The sequence below is a fragment of the Dendropsophus ebraccatus genome, unplaced genomic scaffold (genome assembly GCF_027789765.1).
Source record: "Dendropsophus ebraccatus isolate aDenEbr1 unplaced genomic scaffold, aDenEbr1.pat pat_scaffold_780_ctg1, whole genome shotgun sequence".
In the NCBI taxonomy this organism is placed as follows: domain Eukaryota; kingdom Metazoa; phylum Chordata; class Amphibia; order Anura; family Hylidae; genus Dendropsophus; species Dendropsophus ebraccatus.
Window position 1 is genome coordinate 14,316 of NW_027210379.1, and position 26,063 is coordinate 40,378.

General features: G+C 43.5%; 1 protein-coding gene across 5 annotated transcripts; it reads left to right on the top strand.

Moving 5' to 3' along the window:
* The first annotated feature begins 2,430 nt into the window (after positions 1-2,430).
* LOC138779826 (coiled-coil domain-containing protein 34-like) lies at positions 2,431-25,539 on the top strand. 5 transcript variants are annotated; one of them, XM_069956645.1, is made up of 7 exons: positions 2,431-2,594; positions 3,567-3,811; positions 6,889-7,018; positions 7,854-7,961; positions 18,695-18,853; positions 21,108-21,249; positions 25,163-25,539. In XM_069956645.1, exons 2-7 carry the CDS (start codon positions 3,570-3,572, stop codon positions 25,378-25,380), a joined length of 999 nt encoding a protein of 332 aa, XP_069812746.1. In that variant the 5' UTR covers positions 2,431-2,594; positions 3,567-3,569; the 3' UTR covers positions 25,381-25,539. The 5 variants fall into 5 exon arrangements, with proteins under 5 accessions (XP_069812746.1, XP_069812747.1, XP_069812745.1 ...); XM_069956646.1 differs by lacking the exon at positions 2,431-2,594 and adding an exon at positions 2,627-2,700; XM_069956644.1 differs by lacking the exon at positions 2,431-2,594 and adding an exon at positions 2,643-2,725.
* The last annotated feature ends 524 nt before the right edge of the window (positions 25,540-26,063 follow it).

Below are 26,063 nucleotides of genomic sequence, written 5' to 3' on the forward strand. Positions count from 1 at the left end.
AGTATTTGCCTCTAGCTACAAGAGGATGCCCCACTTGTCACTTCTTTCGGCGGATAGCGGAATACGTCAGCTAGGGCTGGGCGATATGGGCAAAAAATAAAATCTCGATTTTTAAAAAAATTTGGACGATCCTCGATTTAAATCTCGATTTTTTTCTTTTTTTGCTAAATAAACAGAACATTTTCTCCCTGCAGCATCAGATACTATTTTAATGATATTTCAGACAACAATTGTATTGCTTTCCAGTGTAACAGAGCCCCCATATAGTATAGGAAATCATGTTTGTGCCTTCATCTACGTAGGGTGTAGTAGTGGAGGTCTAGTGGATAAGGGGTGTAGTAGTGGAGGTATAGATGAGGGGTGACTGGGGAGACTGAGGGGGAATGGGGTGACACTGGGGGACACTGAAGGCGACTGGGGTGACACTGAAGGGGACTGGGGGGGACACTGAAGGGGACTGGGGGGGACACTGAGGGGACTGGGGGGGACACTGAGGGGATGGGGGGGACACTGAGGGGATTGGGGGACTGGGGGGACACTGAAGGGGACTGGGGGGACACTGAGGGGACTGGGGGGACACTGAGGGGATGGGGGGACACTGAGGGGATTGGGGAACTGGGGGGGACACTGAGGGGATTGGGGTGACACTGACGGGACTGGGGGGGACACTGAGGGGATTTGGGGACTGGTGGGGGGACACTGAGGGGACTGGGAGGGGACACTGAGGGCATTTGGGGACTGGGGGACACTGAGGTGATTGGGGGGACACTGAGGGGACTGGGGGGGGGGACACTGAGGGGTGACGGGTGCAGCGGGGGGTGATTGGAGCAGGAGGGCACATACATCTCCTCCTCCTCTCACCTCCGCACACATGCTCTCCTCCCAGCCAGACATGGAGGTCCCGGGTCTGTGGAGGATGAGGCCGCAGGGACTACAGTAGGTGGTGATCGCGGCGCTGCGGGTCACGGAGCTATACAGCGGGAATGGGGATCTGCACTGAGCCCCCCCCCCATCCCGCTGTATAGCTCCAGGACCTGCAGCGCTGCGATCACCACCTACTGTAGTCCCTGCGGCCTCCTCCTCCACAGACCCGGGACCTCCATGTCTGGCCGGGAGGAGAGCGGGACGCTCAGTGGAGGGGGCGGGGGCAGGTCAGCGGCGGCGCTGTCAGTGGCTGGAGGCCGCCGGCACCGCCCCTCTAAAGCCTGGCCACCCAGCGTCTTCTCCCCACTCACCCACACCGCCCCTCTACGGCTCTCCCGCCGGCCCGCACCGCACCGCCCCTCTCCAGCCTGGCCACCCAGCATCTTCTCCCCGCTCACCCACACCGCCCCTCTACGGCTCTCCCGCCGGCCCGCACCGCAACCCACCTTCCTCTCAGCTCCTCTCCGGCACAGCAGCCCGAAATGATTTTTTGTGAAAATCGAATTTACGATTTTCACAAAAAATCAAATCGATTTCAACGTTCTGGACGATTAATCGAATTAATTCGATTAATCGCCCAGCCCTAACGTCAGCCCATAGAATGGTGTCTATGGAGGCGGCGGAAAGGCGCGGGCCCGTGTGCGCGGACATACTGTGGAATTCCACGGACATTATCCGTGAGAATTCCGTAGTATGAACCCACCCTTTGGCTTAAAAACTTCTGTCAGATAAATTTGTGTGAACGCACACTTAAGGCCCTTTTACACAAAATGATTATTGGCCATATTTGGCCGTTATGGCCGATAATCGTCTTGTGTAATTGAAGACAACGATCAGCCGACAAGAACGATGTTGGCTGATGGTTGTCTTTTAACTTGTTGAAAGACAAACTACTAAGACAGTAACGATCTGCACCGTGGAATAGGAGCCGCTGCAGCAGACTGCCACTATCTCCCCGCCCCCCCCGCCCCCCGCAGCTCTCCGAGGCCCCCTTCACTCTTATCCGCTCGCTGCCGACACATGTAATAGCGCCAGCAGCGAGCGGGGAACGAGGGGCTTGCTCCTTTGTTTCACCCCGTGTAATAGGGGCTTTAGTTAAAGGGACTCTGTCCATACAGTTAAACTTAGTTATCAGTAGATTATACATCAGTACAGTATACAATGCTGATTCTATATCTGCAGATAGATAGATAGATAGATAGATAGAGGAGATAGATAGAGTAGATAGATAGATAGATAGATAGATAGATAGATAGATAGATAGATGTGCATTGTTTTGTGGTATTTCCTATGTTTATTTAGGACGCGTGTGTTTTATTGGCACATGAAGATATCACTGTAGCCGCACACAGCGCACGGCATGCTGGGAGAGCTGCATATACAGCAGTGCTATTTGCTTCTGTTATATACACAGCTTTCAGCGGTTGCTATGGTTCAGGCAGTAACGCGTCACGCGTAACCAGGAAGCCACCTGAGGACGGTTTCGCGCTCCCATGACAACAGGGGGCGGGGTTTTCTCGGCGTGAGGAAACGTGCTCTGTCATTGGACACGTCTCGCAGCGGCTGATGGGATCGTCGCCATTTTGAAAACTGGCTGCAATCTGTAGAGAACTGTAATCTGCCGGCGATGCTTCTCCGGTGATACCGGAGGCTGATGTGTGAGGCAGTAGGTAGGTAGAGACTCGTGTGAACAGGTTATACGATGCGTTAGTTCTGTTGGTGGTAGCTGGCCTTTCCTCTTTACCTGATGGAATCGTGTAGATTCAGCATGTGACTGTATGGCTGTTATTAAAGCATGCTGGTAGTTGTAGTGTCAGCTGGAGATCCTATGTATACAATGTATTCAATATGTATACAGTATGACTGTTGTAATGTTAGCAGTACATCCTAGACAGTGGGCTGGGGATATGGGGGTGTTACCATCTTAGAAATGACATCATGAATCAATGCAGACCCTGGATCCCTGAATAATAGAAACTCCCTATGGGACCCCCGAGTGGCTGCGGAGCAGGTGCGGGACCCCGAGTGGCTGCGGAGCAGGTGCGGGACCCCCGAGTGTCTGCGGCGCGGGTGCGGGACCCCCGAGTGTCTGCGGAGCGGGTGCGGGACCCCCGAGTGTCTGCGGAGCGGGTGCGGGACCCCCGAGTGTCTGCGGAGCAGGTGCGGGACCCCCGAGTGTCTGCGGAGCAGGTGCGGGACCCCCGAGTGTCTGCGGAGCAGGTGCGGGACCCCCGAGTGTCTGCGGAGCAGGTGCGGGACGCCCGAGTGTCTGCGGAGCAGGTGCGGGACCCCCGAGTGTCTGCGGAGCAGGTGCGGGACCCCCGAGTGTCTGCGGAGCAGGTGCGGGACCCCCGAGTGACCACAGACCTTGGACAAGGATGGACACTGATTTCAAAGTAGATTTACAGTGGAGAAATGGCTATAGGAGACAGGATGTACACTTTCCATGGTGAAGCTGCTTATAGCAACCAATTAAATACCAGCTGTTTTTTTTCTAAAGCCCATTGGAACGTAAAAGCAGCGTTTTTATTGGTTGTTGTGGGCAAATGCTTCACTTTACCTTTGCACCAGTTTTGATAAACCTAGTAGAATGATCTTGTCCAGGCAGTCATTCCTTTTTCCTTGTTTTGCTTGTGCTGTAGGCAATGTCTTCCACCACCAGTGACGTTCGATCTGCAGAAGTGAGACTCTCTCATTCCACCCCTCAGAAACCAAGCACCAGTCAGCCTGTAATGGGGCGTTCCAAGAGCTGTGACATCAGCAGCGCCGGGGAATCCACATATTCTTTATTATCGCCAATCTACCACGACAGCTTTGAAAGCGACATTGAAGATCATTCTTTCCATGCAGACATTTTGGCTGAGGAAAATGAAACAAAGAAGCCTAGGTAATGTTATAGGCCTTAGCGTTTGTGCATTAAACATAATGTTCTCTTATAACCACCAGCTGTGTACTGAAAAGTTCCTGGGGCATACACAATCCTAGCCATGTACTGTATAGGAAAGTGCAAATAGCTTTCTCCACTGCAGTATACACAGCATGTATGGATATACAGTGGCATATGTTGCCCCTGTGTATACCTTAGATGCATAGACCAGCATAGCCTAAGGGAGTGGGTGACACATTGAGATCATCTTGTTGTCTGCCATAAAAGTAAAGAGCTAGTGGCACATGTTTTATGTGTTTTTTTTTTTTTTTTTTTTTTGCAGAAATCAATAGTCCAGGCGATTTTAAGAAACTTTGTAATTGGGTTTATTAGCCAAATATGCCATTATCTGCATTCAAAAAGCCTTTTCCCAGCCCCCCCCCCTCCTTCCTCTTTTCCATTCACTGCAAAAAATCTGGAAATTGTGACTTGTTGCATCAGACGTACCCAGTCTGTTCTATAGAGAGGGGAGGGGGGAGGAGGAAGGAGGGAGTTAGCCGACAGCAGAGAGCTGAGAACAAAGGATAAGAGGCACCGAGCTGGGTGACAGCTGTATTCAGAGGTCAGAGAGGTCAGTGCTGACTGTCAGAGGAGAGAGAGGGTGATGTATTTGTTGATTAACTCTTTGTTGTCCTGTTTTGGTGTTTTATTTAGCTCTCTCCATAGGAGAACAATGAAAACAGGGGGAGGGGAGCTTCAAACTGCTTTTTCATGATAAAAATTTATTTTTCGGCTAATAAACCCAATTACAAAGTTTCTTAAAATCGCCTGGAGTAAAAAAAAAAAATTCACGACAGTGACACTTTAATGTCCAATCAGTACACAGAGGTCTGGCCACTACATACAAAGGGCCAGCCTTGAGGGTATTTGCTGTGGGGGTGCCCAGAACATTGAATCATTACTGTAATTTATTAAAACTTTTGACATGGGACAAATGTTTTGATTGGTCAGGGTTTCAGTGCCATGACCTGCCCCAATCTCTAGGTACAGCTGACACGCCACAGCTCAGCATTTATTCTAGCTCATCGCAGGAGAGGGGCTTTATTATAAGTCTATAGAGCCCCTCCTCCTGCAGCGAGACAGATTGCATCCCGGGACGTGAAGTGCGCTGCTGCATGCTTCTCCTAGCTATATCTAGACATTGGTTGGGCTCTCCAACGCATCCCATCACAACTTATGACATGGAAAAAGTTTTTATAAATGACAATAATTCTTCAAGAGACTATTCACACATACAGGATTTTCAACAGATTTGATGTCTCAGATGTAAAGCTGCAGATTATTTAGTTACATTGATATCTGCAGCATTAATCTGCTGCAGATCCTGTACATGTGACTGGACGCTAAATGAATGTTTTTCTCAGCCATACAGGTTGCAGTGGTAAAAAATGAGGTAGCATTACATTTTCTCTCCATCCTTTGTCATGGCAGTATTGCTTGATCTCTTCTAAAAGTATTCATTAGATACTTGGGGACTTCACTTCAGTAGCACTAAGGGGGACATTTACTAAGGAGTCTAATGTGTGCAACTATTCTAATGAGGATCAGTGTATATTTTGGTCCAATATTTTTTGACTAATTTATTAACATGTAGCACTGCCTTAGTGGATGTATCTAAGTAAAAAGTCTCAGAAAAAAGTGCAAAAATGTAAAAATTGCGCAAGCATATTCACCTGGTATTGACCAGACGTAAGCCTACACCTGTTTGTGCGACTTTTTAAAAAGTCGCAAATGATAAATTGGGCGCTAATCCTGGATTATCCAAATATTTGGGTGAAAACTCAAAACAGGGAGATTAAAAAAAAAAAGTTGCATCTAAAAATATTCGCTCGTTGAATACTGGTTCATAAATAAAACTTCAACCAAAATTGGGCGAAAAATCCAATTATTCACTTAAAAATAAGTGCAAAGTCCTGTTAAATTTCCCCCTAAGAGTTCACTTTTAGTCCTACTTGTATTAGAAAAGTGGCTATATAACAGTTCCATATTGCAAGACCATAGGGTTAAACCTACTTTATTTACCATTAAAGGAGTCTGGAAAGCTGCCAGGCAGTGTTAACATTTGGCTTCCCCAAGTTTACAAGCTGCTATATATCGCAGTCAGCAGTCTACATTGTCTTTTGTGGTTGAAATGCCAAAAACCAAAGCATCTAGAATACCATTTAAACAGTCTGAAAAGCTGCCAGATGACATTCCGTTTTGGTGTCCTTACGTTTACAAGCTGCTGGGTCACAGTCGGCGGCCTGCATTGTCTTCTGCTGACGGTTTTCTTAGAGCATGGCAGGACAAGCGCCAAAAGCCGTGTAGCCAATGTATGTAAAAACTGGCAACAAGTACCTTGGAAGTTATTATTCCCCGGCTACTCGTAAATGAAGACAGTCTTCTAAAGTCTATGGTAATTTTTTTCACTCCATCCTTTTTAACAATATGAAATGGGAATGATTCGCATAATGCTGATATAAAGCTTTTCTATATGAGTTAACAGTAGCCTGCATGGCTTTACTGTAAGTGCAGCGTACTAAAGAGTGAAGAGCAGCTAAGTACGGCCTCATGTTTATTGGCATTTTGTATTATAAGAAATCCCATAATACAGCCATCATGCTTCATGCACCCTGTTTAGACTTGCATACATATATTCTGAATTTGCTACAGACTGAGCGGCGCTTTCATACATGTGTGCTGGACAAGCTCCAGGATGATAATTCTTATCATGAAATGCATTCTTATCATTAAATTAAGTATCTGAATGTAAATTATTTTAAAAAAAAAATCCTTAAAGGGATATTCCCATCTTAACCAACATAGTTATTACTTGTAGGACTCATCAAATACATTGATTCATCAAACTTCTGATATGCTGCTCTTTTCCTTCCTTTGTTGACAGCTCATTGTCTAGGTTACAGACCACCACTCAGTCCTTGTGTAGAGTTGGGGGCTGCCCCATGCCTGGCTAACTTTGTGGTCTCATCTACAGTATTTATATTATGTAATGTTGAATAACACTCTATAATTCTTTGTATATGTATCTTCTTTTTCAGTAATCAGAACCAAGGTGGGGTCAGTGCTATAGAGCAATCTTTAGCAGATCTGAAGCTTTCTCCTTGGGAAACCTGGCTGCTTAGCAAGGAAAGACAAGGCCGAATAGAGCTACAAAGCAGAATAGCTGAGGTAAGTGTACATTTCTGCTTTACCTAGTCTCTGGTCTAAGTTTGAGAGTCCTACATTAATAGTAGAAAAGTAGTTAGTCCAGAGCTACCTAAGATGTGGAAGCAGGGCGCTAACTAATCCGCAGACTTGTACCCGCTGAATAAGAAATTAGTGGGAAACGTGATGTACATTTTTTTCTGTTGATTAAAGGGAAACTATCAGCGCACTGGGCGCAGTGGATTAAGGAAAGTTTCTCACCTTGATTCTCTGTGCTCTTTTCTTGATATTAGCAGTTTATATTCTATGTTAATGCCTGCCTGTCTACCTCTGCACCACAACACCTCTTTAACATAGGAAATAAACTCCTGATATCAGGAAAATGTTGCAGAAGATGCAAGCAAGAAACCTGCCTTCATCCTCAGAGCCCCAGAGCTACCAGGACATAACAGCAGGCTAGATGCTACCTTTAAAGGAAAACCTTCTTAGAGGAGGTTTTCTTGGGTGTCAGATGCCCTTATAAATCTACTGGTCATGTGGCTAAATATGTGTAGAGCAGCTAGTCACTGTCTGTTGATTTTTACTTCGGCATCTATACATGACAGGTCACTTATCTTTTTATAGATTTTCAAATCAACTCTGCATGAGTGTTCTTGATTCCCCCACCTCCTCCAGCCAGCCAAGATGGACATGCAGTTTTACATTGCACACTCATCTGTAATACCCTGAAGGGGGGAGTGGGGTGGATAGTGTTCATGCTGTTGCTCATACAGGCTTTGGTTTTATATGGCAATATACACAATTAATACTAAGTAATGCAACAATCATTTCACGTTTCGGTGTATGTCTTTTCACTTAGGAATTAAAGCAAGAGGAAGAAAGAAGAAAACAGGAGCTGAAGAAAGAGCAGAAAAAACTTTTGGCTGAAGAACAACACAAGGAATGGGTCAGAAAAAAACAAGAGCAGGTGAAGCTGTAAATCTCTCTATATCTCTACATCATTCCTGAATTAATATTCACCTACTGATTACATAGCAGATGTCTCGTGGAGTGTCGGCACCTTGGGCACATAGTTTTCTAATTAAACCCACCCGCAGTGTTCTTACGTTACAATTCTCAAATGCTCATTCATTTGGTTGCTTTGATGGGTTAAAAAAATCATGGAGCGCAGTAGGGGAAGCGCTGATGACAGCAAAGGGCTGCAGATTACTTTGCTGTTTATGTATCTACCCTGCCCTGCACGTAAAGCTGAGAGAAGCCATGCGCTTTTTTTGTGGTTCTGTATTGGTACGGATCAAGAGTAAAGTCTGCCGATGCATCCTTTATACAGAGGCATGCAATCATTTTTATTTTTTTCCTTCTCTTGGATCCGTAAGGAGTTTGTCAAAAATACAATGCAACATGTTCCATCACACTTCTGCACTAGAAGGGAGGTGGCACCAAACAGCATCACAAAGCTTCTCTGTGAGTATGAAATAAGGAGCCCCAGTAACTCAGTAACCCTTTCCACTATAAGGGTCTACACTACGGAATCCCGGCGGATTTATAGATTGTAAGCCCTCGCGGGCAGTGTCCTCTTCCCCCATGTACCAGCGTGTCTTTTGCCTTCATGTAATGTGTCCTGATCTTGTACTGTTCCTGCTTGTTACCACCATCTATTGTACAGCGCTCTGGAATTAAGGGCTCTTTATAAACAAATAATAATAATAATCACCCGCTCATTCTTTGGGCAGACGGCGGAATTTGCCAAACCAAAGAATGAAGTCTATGGGACCAACGGAGATTCGAGTGGCCGAGAGCGGGGGCAAGCTGCGGAATCCGCTGGGATTCCGTAGTGTGGACATGCCCTTAAAGGATAATACTTTTTTTTTTTTTTTTTCAATTGTCACCTGGTGTCACTCTATATTTCTTGCATAGAAATACAAAGGGGAAGATGCCCTTTTTGAATTTTTTTTTGTAATCTGCAAAAAGATAAAGGGTTAAAATGTTCAGCCATGTAGTCCTTGTCAGTACACTAGGAGACTCAAGGGTTTTCAGATGCTAAGTACCCAGACATGTACTCTTTATCTCTCCTGTTGTTGTATCTTGTATCTGTGTGTAGGAGGAAACAAGGAGTGCCCTGACCTGGTACAGATCGCAACAAAGTACTGATGGTTGCCCAGGCAAGGCTGCAGTGGTTGTGAAACCGCTGTCATCCTACCAATGCTCAAATGTGTTAGACTTCCGATATCCTCTGATATATTATATTATTGAGTCTTCGTTTAGAGGTCACAGTAACCGCTGTCCGTGTCAATGCCTTTTGGATCTTCGCTCTCAGGTGACGGCTGGCGAAGGGATAAAGTATGAGATGATAAAATCAAAAGGAGAAATGTAATATGACATCACTTTAATTTTCCAGTAATATAGAAGAATGCTATGTCAGCAATAAATAAAGTGCAGATGGTGTGATCGGCATTGTTTACAGTCATGAGAAGTATGCAGAATATGTAAGTTCAGCAGTCAAAGTCCGCACAGTGATAGCACTGAAAAAGTACATTTCCCATTAATCATCCGTGACTGTAGATTCTAGCAGATACTATTGTTCTCATCTTATACATACCCTGGAGGGAAACTGATCGTCCGGTCATGACTGTTTCCTACAAGTTTACTTAATAGGAGTTTATTATGCTTGAATATGCCAGAATATGCCTTTAAGGCTTTGTCCATCGTCTGTCATCTCCGTAACTACGTTTTCTCAAAGGATGAGTTCACATGCAACATATCTAGATCTCCTACAGCTCCTATGCAGACCAACTCACAGCCATCAGCTTTAGTATAGGAACTGTGGCAAAACTACAAATCCCAGCATGCTTGGATAGCTGTTGGCTGTCTGGGCATTATGGAAGTTATATTTTTACAACAGCAGCAGAGACAAAAGTTGGAGACCACTGAAAAACCTTGCAACCTCATACTTTATTCAGTTTATTCTCTATATTCTGGTTAGTCAAAGAAATGTACTGTATATTAGCACATATACAATGGAATAATGTTAGGATCAGACTACACAGTTAGTTTGCTGTCTGTTACCATGGAGACATAATTTGCACAGGAGCTGTAGAAACAAAATGGTAGGAAAGACCAGCTGCTAATTTTCTTTATTTTTATAAGAGAGCGGCATTTGATTATTATCGGTGGCTGGAGACGTTGGATGCAGCCCTAAGGCCGCCTGGAAAACAGCGATATACTCTGCTCATCTCGATTCAGAAACAGTGCCACACCAGTCCATAGGTTACATGGCCAAAGCTGTAATACAATTCTAAACATTTGGACAGGTGTGACACTGTTTTTCCATTCCTATACAACCCCTTTAATGTTAATTTAGCTCATTTACAGCAAAGCTCTGGTAATCTAATACAGCCTGAAGTGGGTGAGTGCTTCACGCCAAAGCTCACAGCTCTTCCATCCTGCAGTAGATGGGTAATTTACTTCTATCAAAACATCTCAAGTCTTTCAGTGCTTATTAGCTACTGTATGTCTTGCAGGAAGTGGCATATTCTCTCCAGTCTTACACAGTGGTCTTCAATGTGACTTCATGTTCATGTCAGGAACTGTCCAGAGCAGAAGCAAGTCCCCAGAGAAAAAAATCTCCTTCTCTCCAGACTGGAAAGAATACACCACTTCCTGCAGGACATACAGCAGCTGATAAGTACTGAAAGACTTGAGATTTTTATTTTTTAAAGTAAACAACAAATCTCTGGCACTAGCGGATTTGAAAGAAAACATTTTTGGGTGAACAACCCCTTTAACGTCTTGGTATTTTTTTTTTAGAAAGCATGATGGTCTGTTCTGATGTGCAGACCTGTGCCTGTTGCAGCGTGTATGTTCATTTTTCATGATGTCTGTAAGGGGTGAGACGCTATCTCACCTTCACCATATATCCTACTAAATGTCCATTTTCGACCCATTTAGTGCATCACTTGAGTCCTTTACAGAGTGAGATGTGTCATATAGCCGTGTATACACAACTGTAGGAAAAGCATTTATCCCGTATGTAGAGAGCCGTGCGTGTTCAAACAGCATTGGTATGTAAAGGTGTGACTGCATTATAAGTCAGGCCCAACCTGTCATGTGCTTGTGGAAACAATAGTATTGATGTGTGTGCCAGATGGAGGCTCAAAATAGTAAGCAGGTTATACATTAACTCCAGCCATTGTTAACTAGCGTAGCCTCCATGATGCACAGTAAATTATTACAATAATTTATACCATGCTGTGCATGGATCCTGCCAGGAGATCTTCTGATCTTGCATGAAGTGCTGTAAATTTAGATGCAGTCTCTGAAATATTAATGCCTTATTTATAATTATTACGTTAAGACAAAAAAAAAATTGATTAGGAGTAGAAAATCCATGGCTGCTTTCTTCCAGACTCGGTGCCAAATACAGCTCCACCTCTCCATTGATTGTATTTGGCATTGCAGCTCCGTCCCATTGTCTTCAGTGGGTCAGATTTAAATTACTAAACACAGTCTTAAAGAAGAAAGCAGACATGTTTTTCTAATCCAAGGCAAATATTTAAAGGGGTTGTCCTGGCATTTAAAATATTACATCTTACTTTCCAACACGACCCCAGCCTTTTCCCTGCCTGAAGAGGGAGGGCCAGGTCTTCAGGCAGGGAAAAAGCCTGAAGAGGGAGGGCCAGAGTTTTGAAGCCAAAGCCAGGAATGGATTTGAAAAGAGTCATATAAATCTCTGTGTGTAAACGCACCATAAGGCTGGGTTCACACTACGTATATTTCAGTCTTTATTGTGGTCCTCATATTGCAACCAAAACCAGGAGTGGATTGAAAACACAGAAAGGATCTGTTCACACAATGGTGAAATTGAGTGGATGGCCGCCATATAACAGTAAATAACGGCTATTATTTCAATATAACAGCCGTTGTTTTAAAATACCAGCAAATATTTGCCATTAAATGGCGGCCATCCACTCAATTTCAACATTGTGGGAACAGAGCCTTTCTGTGTTTTTAATCCACTCCTGGTTTTGGTTGCAATATGAGGACCACAATACTGACTGAAATATACGTAGTGTGAACCCAGCCTCATGGTGCGTTTACACACAGAGATTTATATGACAGATCTTTGAAGCCAAAGCCAGGAACAGAATATAAACAGAGAACAGTTCATAAAGGAAAGACTGAGATTTTGCCTATTTTCAAATCCATTCCTGGCTTTGGCTTCAAAAATCTGTCAGATAAATCTCTGTGTCCACGCACCATCGCACCATTATGGGGTCGGCGATCAACTGATATATATGTAAACACTTGTTGTCGGCTGTTTATTTTATTTGGTACAGCAAGGGGCGTTATTTGGGGGGGTGGGGGGGAGTGTGGTAGTCGTGTAGTGTATGGCTTTCAAATGATTTAACCAATGTCTAAATGGCTCTAGACTGCTCAAAAGGTTCTTTTGCATAGACCCATTATCAATGCACATAAGTGTTTATTGGAATGTTCATCCCTGATAATTGTCCATGTAATTCTTCGTTTACACGTAACAATTATCGTGCAAATTTGCGCGATAACGATTTAATTCGAATGATAATTGTACGTGTAAACGCAGCGAACGATCAAACGACCGTTCCGTGTAAACAGTCGTCGCGCTATAGTCCGTCCGCTGCCCGGCCTCCCGCTTGCAGCCCGGCCCCCCGCTCATCCGCAGCCCCTGCGCTGGCTCGATCGCCACCCCCTCCGCTCTGATCGCCACCCCCGCCGCCGTTTGAAATTTCCCGGCTCCCCTCTTTAGCCAATCAGTGCTGCCTTGCATTGATTGGCTGAAGAAGGGAGCCAGGAATTTCAAACGGCTCCTCTTTAGCCAATCAGTGCTGCCTTGCATTGATTGGCTGAAAAGGGGAGCCGGGAATTTCAAACGGCTCCTCTTCAGCCAATCAGTGCTGAAGAGGAGCACTGATTGGCTGAAGAGGAGCCGTTTGAAATTCCTGGCTCCCCTCTTCAGCCAATCAGTGCACCGAAGAGCGGAGTCGTGAATGTCAAAGACCTGCTACGCGGAGCAGGTAACGTATGCTTGCGGCGGGTGGCGATCGGGGCGGCGGCGGGGTTGGCGATCGGGGCGGCGCAGGAGACTGCGGTTGACCGTGGGGCCGGGCTGCGGACGAGCGGGGGACCGGGCTGCGAGCGGAGGGCCGGGCCGGGCTGTGGGTGCGCGATCGCAAAATGATTTTTCCGTATGATATATCGTACCGTCTAAACGCTGATCGTTCTGAAAAAAAAATCGCCACTCCGACATCGTTAATCGTACGATCGGGTCAATTATGGTTTCGTGTAAACGCAGCATAAGAGACCAGCGATCAATTAATAAACAGTAAAACACAGGACCATTTAAATTCTCATTATCAGCTGCTCATCACCCTGTGTAAATGTGGCATGTGCGGCCAACAATGATTAAATTAAAGGGCTGCACCTGGATTGTCCGGCCTGGCCCTCAATTTATGGAGCTGTGTAAAGGCTCATTAATGGTGCACCAAGATCGGCATTCATCGTTGTGCAACCCTGTGTAAAAAGGTCTTAGATTTCTGTTGCACTGTGGTATTTTCGTATAGTGGACTCCATAGTCGAACGTTAGGCTTCTCTTTTTGGTATATCAACCTCCAAATGTGTTAGATTTTTGCCAGACCAACGACTGTTCCAGCAGCAAAATGTCTCAGATGAGAACCCAAACACAGTGAAAACCAAAGACCTGAATGCAGATGTAGACACAATAATGTAGATTCAGGAGCCATCAGGTTGTATACCGTATTGTGCTTCTCCATTGGCCTATTTGAAAATCCCTAAAGCTTAGACTACAGCAGTCATTTTTGTCGGCACATTGGCTTCCTGGCTCCTGATGTTTCTTCTTATTTCCTCTTTGATGATAGGTTTTCCTATTTATGCTCATGGTTATTATTATTATTATAATGGTTGACTAACTTCCCTAACAAAAGGAATTGCATGCAAAAGTGAGAACGCAAATCCTTGAAGTATACAAGTCCCAGTTCTTTGATGTAGCTGGCTTTGTAAGGGGAAATAAACCAGATCTTTGAACATCATGTGTTTTATTCTAAAGCACCGACTATGGTGAGACCATCCATGGATATCACACTCCCAAATTATGGTCAGCGTGCAGCAACTTGCTGGTGGTTCCGTCATCGGGAGTCCATGCTCACCTCATATGATGTACACTATTTGACTGATACAAGTGTGTATATATATATATTATACAAGTATATATATATTATACAAGAACAATGAGCAGTTTCATAGAACAAACAGGTCGGGCAAACACGAAACCGTCTCCGTGTTACAAATGACCTGTCTGAAAGGAATTTCTGTCTGTTTTTTTCATGATTCAGCCATGCGGCTATTGAATTAAGCTGGTAAATATCTGCCTATTGCTCCACTAGATTTATGTGCTGTCATTTTCCCATGTAAGTGCTGCGATTTCTGTGGACTGTTAAACACAGTTGATTTTCTGTAAAAGTCTGGAGAGCCTGTTTTATGCACGTACTGCGGATTTCTGCAGACATGTTACCTTTCAGAGCTAGCCCGGAAAATGGCAGAAATGTAGTGATTTTCTTACAATCATGTGCTTGTGGAGGACTTGTCGGCAGATGTTGTTAAAAGGTAAACCTGGAGACGTGGATGTTTCCTAGATCAGGACGCTGAATCCTCAATGTATTTGATTTGCATTTTGCTGAAGGAAGCATTTTGATCCACATTACTATCTTTACAGATAGTATGTCCCAAAAAGTGTTTTGTGTCATATGTCCTGTTCCTAGGTATATCCACACTACTAACAATAAGAAAGGATGCGCATCCTTTCTTATTGTTAGTTTATAGACGCAAGGATATTGTCAATTAATTGGCGGCTGTACCATTATTTACACTACTTGTTATATATCCACACTACAGAATCCCGTCGGATCACCCCCTGCAGATTCCGCAGCTCGCCCCCCAGCTCCTGGCCGCGCACATCTCCGCTGGTCCCATAGGCTTCATTCTGTGGTTTGGCAGATTCCGCCGTCCGCCTGAAAAATGAACCCACTAATCCTTCAGGAGTGCGGCGGAATCTGTCCACCCTAAAGCCATGTTCACACGTTGTAAGAGACCGGCCGTTCCGTGACCCGCCTGGGTCATGGAACAGCCGGTCTCTGAAAAGATCATCCCGGCCGGTACTGCAGTACCCACAGAGTTCTGATACGGGTGCATCCGTGCGTGCCCGCATCAGAACTCCCCACAGCACACTATGGAGTGAGTGTCCGGAGCCGCTCGCTCCACAGTGTGCACTGACATGGTTTTCTACAGGCGCTATTCACTGAATAGCAGCCGCAGAACACTGAAATGTCAGTTGTTTGCGTCGCCGCTAGGGATCCCAGCCGGAGCATATACTATGTGTATACGCTCCGGCCGGGATCCCATAGACAACAATGCAACATATATTCTCATAATAATCACGGCCGTTGTACGACAATAGAGGGTTAAGTTTCCTGTCAACACATGTTCTTAAAAAAATAATATATACCCGTATGTCTTCTATAGTCCCCTGTTTACATGCATTTGCTTCACTATTTATTATGGGCATTTCTTAATTTTTTTTTTTTAACCTGGTCATCCATAGATTACTTTCCGTTTGGAACTCTGAGCTGAGTGTGCAAGTGTATGGGGGTGTTGGGAGGAATGGCTGTCAAAGTGTATAGCCTTCTTTAGAGTAGAAAGGGAATGAAGTTACTGTGAAGGAGCCAATATTCTTGTATAGGTTTACTGAAATGTGAAGAAAAACCTTAAAGAGTGCCTGTCATTAAAAATAACTTAACATGTCAACAATTATTAATCGTGGCAAGACTCACTGCTGAGACCTGCGCCGATCAGAAGGTACAGTAGTTGGGGAGAGAGTGTGGCAGCCATGCGATTTACCCCCCCCCCCCCATCTCCCTGGCTGTGTCTCCGACAATGTAAGTCTATGAAGCTACATTGTCTGAATTATCAAGCGACTGGGGAGTGGAACCCACAAAGGATAGGTGATAATAACTGGGGACCTCCACCAATCCCAAGAAAAATTATCACATGTTGGCAGACTTTCATGGAATGGGTATGGGCACTTTTAGATGTAGAAGTCTATGCATGACTAAGAAGGTCTTATGGTCGTCTACCTGATCTGCTAGTCCAAAAGTTTTCTCCGGGGCCATTTTATTGCATTTAGTCACCCATAAAGCAGCATAGCTTTCTTACGATTGAATTAAAAATCCCACCCGTCCTCGCATTTTTACGCTTTTCTCCCCATGAGCCTGGAGTGGGATCATATACCAGAGCTGACTACATGAGTAATGGTTGGGCATTGTTCTAAAACCCTATGATTAAAGGATTATGGTGATTTATCTAGAAAACCATCTTGGAAACAGCGTTGCCTATAAATTTTTATAAAGTATGTGAAAGATTGTTTTATATGTATTGGGATCGCATATAAAGTCTACCAGGTGTTTCCACATAGCAGAGGATGAGGTCTGAAGCAGAGAGACTCGCAGAGCTATGTGACAATAAGAGATGCAATTATCTCTGCTGGCAAACAGCCCGTCTGCTATTACAGCTATTAGTTAATGTGGCTCCAAGATGCTGGTGGGGCCCCTCGCCCAGGGTGTAATTAGCAAATCACAAGCGTCACTCAGTGTCATGAAATAGTCCTGGCTGCACCGAATGTAAAGCAGCAGAACAAATAAAATAGGAAGCAAGGGATTACACAGAGACATGCAAGAGCTCTAAATGAATAGAGCTGAATGAATTGCTTTAAAAGAAAAAGAAAAAAAAAAAGTATTTTCGTTCACTTTTTCCGTCTGGGGACAAGAAGGAAGTGTAAAGTAGCATGCAGGGCATCCAAAGACAATTATTTAAATATGCCCTTTGGAACTTGAATTGCAAAGAGGAAAACCTAATTTCCTTTTGCTGTTTGGGAAAAATATTCTCTATGATTTACCCTGTATAGAGTTCGCAGTGCTTTACTGTAGGTTCAAGCAAAGACTATGTAATTATATTTACTGGACAATTGGTTTAAGATTTTTGGCCATATAAAATATATATATATTTATTTTTGAGCTGTGAAATCTCTCTTACGGCACTAGAAAGCAGAAGCCTTGATTACGTTTGATTGAACTCTGTGAAAAAACAGGTGGTAATTCGCATTTAGATGAATCAGCAGTGTCAGTGATCAGCCAAGGAGCAGGAAAACACCTGCTTGTCCGCATTTTTTTTTTTGTGCAGCCCTATAAGTTTTTTTTCCGGCTGCATATCTCCCTGTGTAAACAGCGGATATGCAGTCAATGACAATGTATTTAAATCACTGCATAAACGATACAGGGATTATTCGTGCATCCCAGCTGCTCGATTAGTTGTGCCTTGTAAAAGCACTGCAAGCAAGCTATTATCTTGCTGATCAGCAATTGTTTGCAGCTACGGATAAAAAGGTATAAATGGACCCTAAGGGCCACATGTATCATCCGGCGAACGGATGATTTTCGGCGGAAAGTGCCGATTTGCGTATTTTATACGCAAATGGCCGATTTGCGAATAAAATATTCGCAAATCAGCACTTTCCGCCGAGTACGCCAGGGGGGCGGAAAGGGGGCGTGTAGTGGGCGGGAGTCCGCACGATTTACCATCCGTTCCGCCCAAATATACGCCGAAAACCTACTCCAGTCCTCAGCTGGCGTAGGTTTTCGGCGGTGCGCACCGGCGCGCACGGGATTTATGTAGAGGCAGTCCGCCTCTACATAAATCTCCGTAGCGCCGGAGCTGCGGGGGCATTTTTAAGTCCGGCGTAAAAAACGCCGGACTTAATAAATGCCCCCCTAAGGGTGGGTTCACACTAAGGAATCCTTCCATGTCCTTGTTCCGTGCAAAACATTGAATGTGGGAATAAGGCCATATATATATATATATATATATAATATAGTTTTAATGTGTAAATGAAGAGCCCGTGGAGCCTCATTAAAGAGTCTCAGAACACAGGACTAGCCAGATATCCCTCTGGGAAGGGCCCAGCCATGGGGTGGCTCCTGTAAGGAAAACCACTATATTAAGTGGTCCTATAAGTCACTGTAATGACAAGGGAAAAACCAAGGCCTGGTATCCATCCACAGACAGCTGTTTCAGGGTCTTACCCCTCATCAGTGTGGAGCAGAACTCTGGCTAGGTGGGAGAAAAGCGCTTTCATTAGCAGCCGGCAGTGTTATCGTTTGGCTGGTCCCCCTGAGATCAGCAATCTGTTTCTCTTAAGACATTTAATTTTAGATATGGTTACTGAAACATGTTCTTTATTTCTTATAATCCTTTTTTCTTCTGACAACACCTTGGAAACAGACACCTTCTCCCCGAGTCGCTGTTAACGCCATTTATGCTTTATGATAAGCGATTATGATTTTCTGATTACGCATTTCCTTTCATATACATAATGCATATGGGGCATTGCACTATACTGTATATTAAAAATAAGCTAAAGATGCCAACCATGATTTTATACCCCACCAGCATCCAGAATGAAATGGCAGCAACATTTAGGAGTTCATATTGTTAACATTCAAAACATATACAATCTATTGCTGAAATACGTTTTATATTTGGTGCTGAAAGCTATGAACTCTACATAGGATAATGCTGATATCACCCTATCTCATACAGGAAAAAAAAGAGAAGGAAGAAAAACTCCTGAAAGAACAGCAGGAAAAGGAGTTGAAAGAACAACAGAAATGTTTAATAAAAGAAAAGAGTAAAGCAAGATACCAAGAATGGCTCTGTAAGAAGAGAGAAGAGGAGCAGGAGAGGAAGAGGAGACAAAAGGTCTGTATCATGTCATGGTGCATAGAAAACTTGGGTGTTAGGCCTCAGGGTACCCATCTACCGGTGCATTGCACTTTGAAGAGCAATGCGTTCAACACTTGAACCTAAAATTCTTTCCTGTAAAGGTGTTGTCTAGCTGTTTACCTTTTTTCTTAAAGCATTGTAAAATAATAAGTCATACCGACCTTATCGATCTTCTATGTGCCCCGGATCCCCTGCTGTTCTCTGCTTCTTGGAGCTGGTTGAGAAGTTCCAGGAGGTAGAGACTTATTGGGAATTTGTAAGATATGACTTATTTTATTATTGTATGACATTGTAAGCTAAAAAAAAATTAAGAGAATGGGCTGTCACATTAAGGAGAGGAAGAATCTGAAAGGGCATGAAGTGTGTCCAACATTCCTCTGGAAGCATGTCACTAATAATAGTGATCTAGTGGCCATTAGATCACAGTTATTTGTATTCTGATGACAGACTAATGCTGGGAGGGTGTCCTCCCAGCATCCTTTCTATCCCGTATCTGACACTTTTGAGTTGATGGATTTCAATGACCATGGCCCCAGCGTCCTTGAGCAACAGAAAAGTAAATTCAAAGACTAAATAGTAATAAATATATAAAAATAACATTTTGTCCCTCCACAACACAACTCATTTGCACCTCTAGGGACCATCCCCTTGGACCTGGACGCATCACCCATGTAACTGTGGTTTAAAATTTCACTGTCGTGTTTTTTTTTTGTTTTTTTTTGCAGAAATCAATAGTACAGGTGATTTTGAGGTGATTGTAACTGGGTTTATTAGGCAAATATGCCATTATCGGCATGTAAAAAGACTTTTCCCTGCTCCCAGCCCCCCCCCCCCCCCCCCCCTACTTTCTCTTATTCACTGCTCATTTTTAGGAAATCTCAACTCTTTTACATCAGTCGAGCCCGGAGTGACCTATGGAGGGGGGAGGGGGGAGGAGGGAGATTAGTTGGCAGCAGAGAACAAAGCATTACACAGTAGGAGCTGTATGAAAGACAGTATTCAGAGGTCAGGTCAGTGCTGACTTCAGAAGAGAGAGCCCGGTGATGTAGCTGTAAATTAACTCTTTGTTTTCCTGTTTTGGTGCCTCATCTCCCTCCACCCCTCCCTTCTCCATAGAAAACCATGGAGACAGGGGGGAGAGCTTCAAACTGCTTTTTCATGATAAAAATGCATTTTTTCAGCTAATAAACCCAATTACAAAGTTTTTTAAAATTGCCTGTACTGAAATTTTTTTTTAAACGACCGTGACACTTTAAAGATCATCCATAATCCACTTAAATGATTAACCACCATTAGTTTGTCTCCCTAGCACTATTGCTATGTGCCCCACATCTACAAAAAATAAATAAAATATATATTATTATTATTATTATTATTATTATTATTATTATATATATATATATATATATATATATATATATATATATATATATATATATATATATATATATATATATATTTTTTTTTTTTTTTTTCCTTGGATTAATTTGGTCTGTTTAGAGATGCGGCATACCAGCCTATGGTAGGAGGCATTATAGAGATGATGTTGGTTGGGTAGAATACCATGATTATACAGGAGAGCATTTTGGCTTGTGCATATTTAGCTTTAATCCCTTTCTCTATAAATTGTTGTACTGTGAGTATAAATGGATTTCTGGCAGAGCAGGTAGAGATGTCCCAGGAGGGAAGGCCCTGGAACGCTGATGAACGTGTAAGTTTTCTTTGTGGTGACAGCACTGGCCCTTCCCCAGTACCCATTCTTATTCTGACTTTAACCGTTGTGTGGGTGCAGCACATTCCAGTAACCATGAATTACAATCCCTCCTGGAAATGGAGAGGATATTAATAAGTTTCATGAATACATTTATGGAGCATTTGTAAAATGGCAAACAAGTAACCGCACTGAGGTATAAGGCCTGGAGGGAGATTGCAGAGCAGCCTACAGATTTTTTAATGAACTGTGCGGTGATCAGAAACAGACCTGACCTTGCAGTTTGCAGAGCAGCAGTGAATAGACATCACACTGGCTGCTATGGGACGCGTGCACTACAGCTATTACATGCTACATTTCGCTGGAACCTACATTCTAGATGAAAGAGATCTAGAACATGTCGGCTGCTTTATTTTACACCATGCATTATTCATCATACCCCGTTGGGAAGGTTATTGTGCAGAGGGGACAGGGGGCAGATGTAATGAGGTAATTGGTATCTGATGTGTTTCTGTGCAGGAAGAAGAGGAAAAACGTATAGCTGAGCAGAGAGAGAAGAAGGAAAAGGCAGAATACATGTTCGAGGAGTGGTTGGAACAGGCAAAGAACAAACCACGGCCTACGCTAAACAGCTATGGCTATGTCAATGGGAAATTAACAGGTGGGTACTAGTGTGGTCTTCTAGTAACCTTAACCAGTCCTATTATAACACTATGTTCTTACCCTGTGTGTGCTGTACTGTTCAGTTTTTTTTTTAAAGTGTCACTGTCGTATTTTTATTTTTTAATTTTGCAGAAATTAAAGGACAACTCCGGCGAAAATTTTTTTTGGCTTATTTAACACACATTACAAAGTTATATAACTTTGTAATGTGGTTAAATACCCGGTCTGGCCCCCTTCCCCCACTTTCCGACCCCCGACCCCCCACCCCGGAAGTTAAAGAATGTATACATTACCTATTACGGTCGTCACGGTCCTCTTCTCTGGTGTCGGGTGACGTCAGAGCTGGGGGGCGGTCCGGGTCTTCTTCCTCTTCGGCGTCTTCATTGAGAGTGAATGGGAGAGAAAAGGCTGCTGGTGCACATGCGCACCAGCTGCCTTTTCATTGGCTGGAGCGCATCACATGGCTTCCAGCTTGCTCAGCCCTGATTGGCTGAGCTTGCTGGAAGCCATGTGATGCGCTCCAGCCAATGAAAAGGCTGCCGGTGCGCAAGCGCACTGGCAGCCTTTTCTCTCTCATGGACCCGGAAGCAAGAGACATCGCTGGACGGCGGACGCAGGTGACGGTGAGGCGGACGGCGGGCGAATGGAGTGGCGATCGTCAACGGAGGGATGGTGAGTATGGTGTCTGTGTGTGTCTGTGTTTTTTTTTTTTTTTTTTTTTTTTGGGGGGGGGTCCCGCCGGAGTTGTCCTTTAATAGTCCAGACGATTTTAAGAAACTTTGTAATTTGGGTTTATTAGGCAAATATGCCATTATCTGCATTCAAAAAAACTTTTCCCAGGTCTCCCCCACCCCCTTCCTTTCTCTCTCTCTCATCCATTGCTCATTATCAGGAAATCTCGACTCTTTTACATCTGTCGAGCCCTGTGTAACCTATGGAGAGAAGAGGGGGTAGGAGGCAGCAGAGAGCAGAGAACAAAGGATTACACAGTGTGACCTGTGTGAAAGCCGCTATTCAGAGGTCAGAGAGGTCAGTGCTGACTTCAGAGGAAATAGCCCGGTGATGTAGCTATAAATTAACTCTTTGTTGTCCTGTTTTGGTGCCTCATCTCCCTCCACCCCTCCCCTTTTAACAATGAAGAAGGGGGAGAGCTTCAAACTGCTTTTTCATGATAAAAATGCATTTTTCGGCTAATAAACCTAACTACAAAGTTTTTTTTTTTAAATCGACTGTACTATTGATCACTGCAAAAAAAATTAAACGACAGTGACACTTGAAAGGATCTCTACAAATATAAGAGCTGCAATCTGTTTGCTATGAGTGACTATCCCATGTTCCTTTTTTCTATCAGTTTTGCTGAATCTTCATATGTAGCAGCCCCTTCAGGAATTTTATATTCTATCCAGTAGTACTGTTGTAGGCTGCGTTCACACTAGGTATATTTCAGTATTGTGGTCCTCATATTGCAACCAAAACCAGGAGTGGATTAAAAACACAGAAAGGATCTGTTCACAAAATGTTGAAATTTAATTTAATGGCAAATATTTGCTGTTATTTTAAAACAACGGCTGTTGTATTGAAATAATGGCCGTTATTTACTGTTATATGGCGGCCATCCACTCAATTTCACTATTGTGTGAACAGAGCCTTTCTGTGTTTTTAATCTACTCCAGGTTTTGGTTGCAATATGAGGACCACAATACTGACTGAAATATACGTAGTGTGAACCCAGCCTAAAACTGAACTGGTCAATCCAAGTCAGGACACTACAGCCACTCTTGCAGCATTTTAGATGTGCAGCTCAATACTGATCGACTGACTATGTATAAGTAAGAAGGAACATTTACACAGCTCAACTGTTGGAATGAAACAACTGCACTTAGGATTGCTTGATCTTTCATGTGGTCATTCATCTCTACTATTGTCAGCAGCACATTCCCTTTTTTTACATGGGGAGCAGAGATGATAGCAACTTGAGCATGCCCGAGTCTGATCATTCGGCATTTGAATACAGGTGGATGAAGAAGTTGGATGCAGCTCTAGGGAGTCCTGGAAAACACAGTTATGGCTATAGGCTTTTTTTCTTTTGTGCAGTATAAAAGTTATGATCAATGAACAAATGAGACTTTTGCTTGGTCATTGGCAATTCACTTGGCTTGATGATAATCCTGTTTAAAAAAGGCCTAAAGTGGTTATCCAGCTTTAGAAAACTTTTGATATATACCTGCGGTTAAATTGAAAATAATAAAGAACCTTTGCTAACCACTTTCAAGATCAAATGGTCTTGGGAGTGACAGCCCACTGAGCCAATCACTGGCCGCGGCACTGTCCCACCTCAGTCAGTGATTGGATGACCAGGCTGTTACACCCATGACGAGTCTGTCTCAGAAGTGGCGGCTGTGGTTAACCGGGGGCCCAGAGACATTGGGGGGAAAGCCGAGAAGCAAGCATAACATCTTTATTATTTTCTAGAATTTTCTAATGCTGGATAACTCCTTTAACAGTGCCCAACCATTATTAAACCGAAACTTTACGAAAATACAAAATTTTTGTGCTGCTGTAAATTGATACATTTTAAGTTTACTTTTGTTCCCAAAATGTTTCCATTTTTTATTCTTGTTTTTTTTATTTACTTTTTTTACAAGTTTACATAGATTTTTTTTTTCCATTTAAAGTTTTACAAGCTGTAGCGTTTTATGCATGGTAAATACATTTACTGCCTCTCTGGAGTGGAGACAGGCCAGGCATGCTTTTCATACCTTTGTTGGAAGCTCATAAAGTGCTGACAGTTTCCATTGGCGTCTCAAACACCCCCCCCCCCAATCCTGTGTATAACGTATGCCAGAGCTTACATTCAGGTCTGCTGTGAAGTGTTTGGTGCCGTGTCCTCATGGGAGAAACATACTGACATTGTGAGCTTCACACATTCCTGCTGTCAACCTCTGTCTAGGCATCTGTACTCAGGATGGCTGATAGTCCATCAGAGGTCAGCTACTCGGCCTTCAGGGTCTCTCAGAGTTTGGCTCTTGCCACTGCGTGTATATTTGTCACACTTGTACTCGTGGTTGGCAGATAGATAACCTTCATGGTTTAGTGAAAGGCGTAGAGAGACAATATAAATAAATCATGAGGACTAGGCTTAACAATGATTCCTTGCCAAATAATAGCTTGTGTTTAAGAAGAGTGAACTGATGAGGTATACACATGGTTCCTCTTGTGTGTGTTTGCAGATTAGTATTGTATATCCCTGACATTCCCTGATACTTGTATAGTTCTCCCAGCTATAGCTAGGGTATGATATGACTTCATGATTGGTGGGGACTAACAAGAGATTAACAAATCGCTAATCTAATTAGTTTAGAATTTCCTAAAAAATAAGCTGGTTTTGTACATTTAAGCTGGTCACGTGGTATAGCTGCGATCATTAGTGATTAGCTGTACTGTTAGGAAACTTTGTGGCAGTTTCCATGCAGCACCCCCAAAGGGAAAATGAAGCATTACACCATTCTTGTTGCCAAGGACTCCAGAGTAGCCAGTCTCTACTCCAGCTAATAGATGGGGGCCCTGAATGGGCACTCCACACTATTACTTTCAAATTCCTAAACTGTAAATACAGTTTTGTACACCTTCTAGATGGTAAGGAACATCTGAATATTTTTCTTTATTGATCCTTGGTCATACACATGAGATACGTTCCACTGATTTTGACAGGATCCGTCATCAATCAACTATTTATGAATGCAGCCTCCTTCTTTTTTTTTTTTTTTTTTTTTTATCCACCAAGGGTAAAATAGGTTTGACTTTAACGTCCCCTGAGCCTGATATCTCAGCCTTTGGAAGAACAGCGCAGCTACTTTACACTTGTTGCCGTTGCCATTCTTGTCATTTTATTCTTATGTGTTTGTTTTTAGGCTATTATGATGCTAGCTCCTATCCTGCTCCAGGGTTTTATAACCCCATTCCTTGGAAACCTATCCCTATGCCACCACCACCGAAAGAGACTATCAAAACTCTGTCTGGAAAGAAGAAAAAGCGACCCGTATCACATCAGTTGTACAGACCCAGCACAACCATTGGTTATAAACCAAAGGACAATCTCCAAGTTGGTGGAGGGATGTTTAGGAGATAACCGGAATACAGATGAAGGCTATGACGAACAAACCATTTAGCCTTATTATTTGTTAAGCGTTACATTCGCTATATATTTACAGAATATATTTAGGAAGGTATCTTTAATTTATTATAATAGTAACATGCTTTATTCTTAAGATAAAGATTTCAAGCCTTAGTCAGATGGTGTATTGTACATCTGTTTAACTGTCTTATATGTGTCTAAGGATCCTATTACATGAAACGATTATTATACGTACTTTGCCGATTACATTTTGTGTAATAGCTCATGCTGAAAGGCAACGGTCAGCCGACATGCATAAAGTCAGCTGATCGTTGTCTTTTTGCATGTTTTATAATTCCGACAACGATGGTGATGGTCTGTTTCCCGTTGCTCCGCATAACGTGAGCGGCGGCAGAAGACAGCCACTCTCTCCTATGGGCACCCGAATGATCTAAAGACCGTCTAGGCAGCTCCTCCCCACTTGATTTCTGTGCATATAATGGCACAGACAGTGAGCGGGGAACAAGAAGGTTGGCGATTGCTTCCTTCTAAATATCAGGTTGGGTAATAGGGCCCTAAGGCCTTCTGCACACATCCATGACACATCAGTTTTTATGGTCAGGAAATACTGATCAGGAATCTTCAGGGAAAAAAAAAATATCAGTGTTTCCTGACCATAAAAATGGAGAGGAAAAAAA

Coding starts and splice junctions, on each gene's coding strand:
- LOC138779826 (XM_069956643.1), top strand. CDS start 2,908: ATGGGACCCCCGAGTGGCTGCGGAGCAGGTGCGGGACCCCGAGTGGCT. Junction 3,812..6,888: donor AATGAAACAAAGAAGCCTAG/GTAATGTTATAG, acceptor CTTCTTTTTCAG/TAATCAGAACCAAGGTGGGG. Junction 7,019..7,853: donor TACAAAGCAGAATAGCTGAG/GTAAGTGTACAT, acceptor CTTTTCACTTAG/GAATTAAAGCAAGAGGAAGA.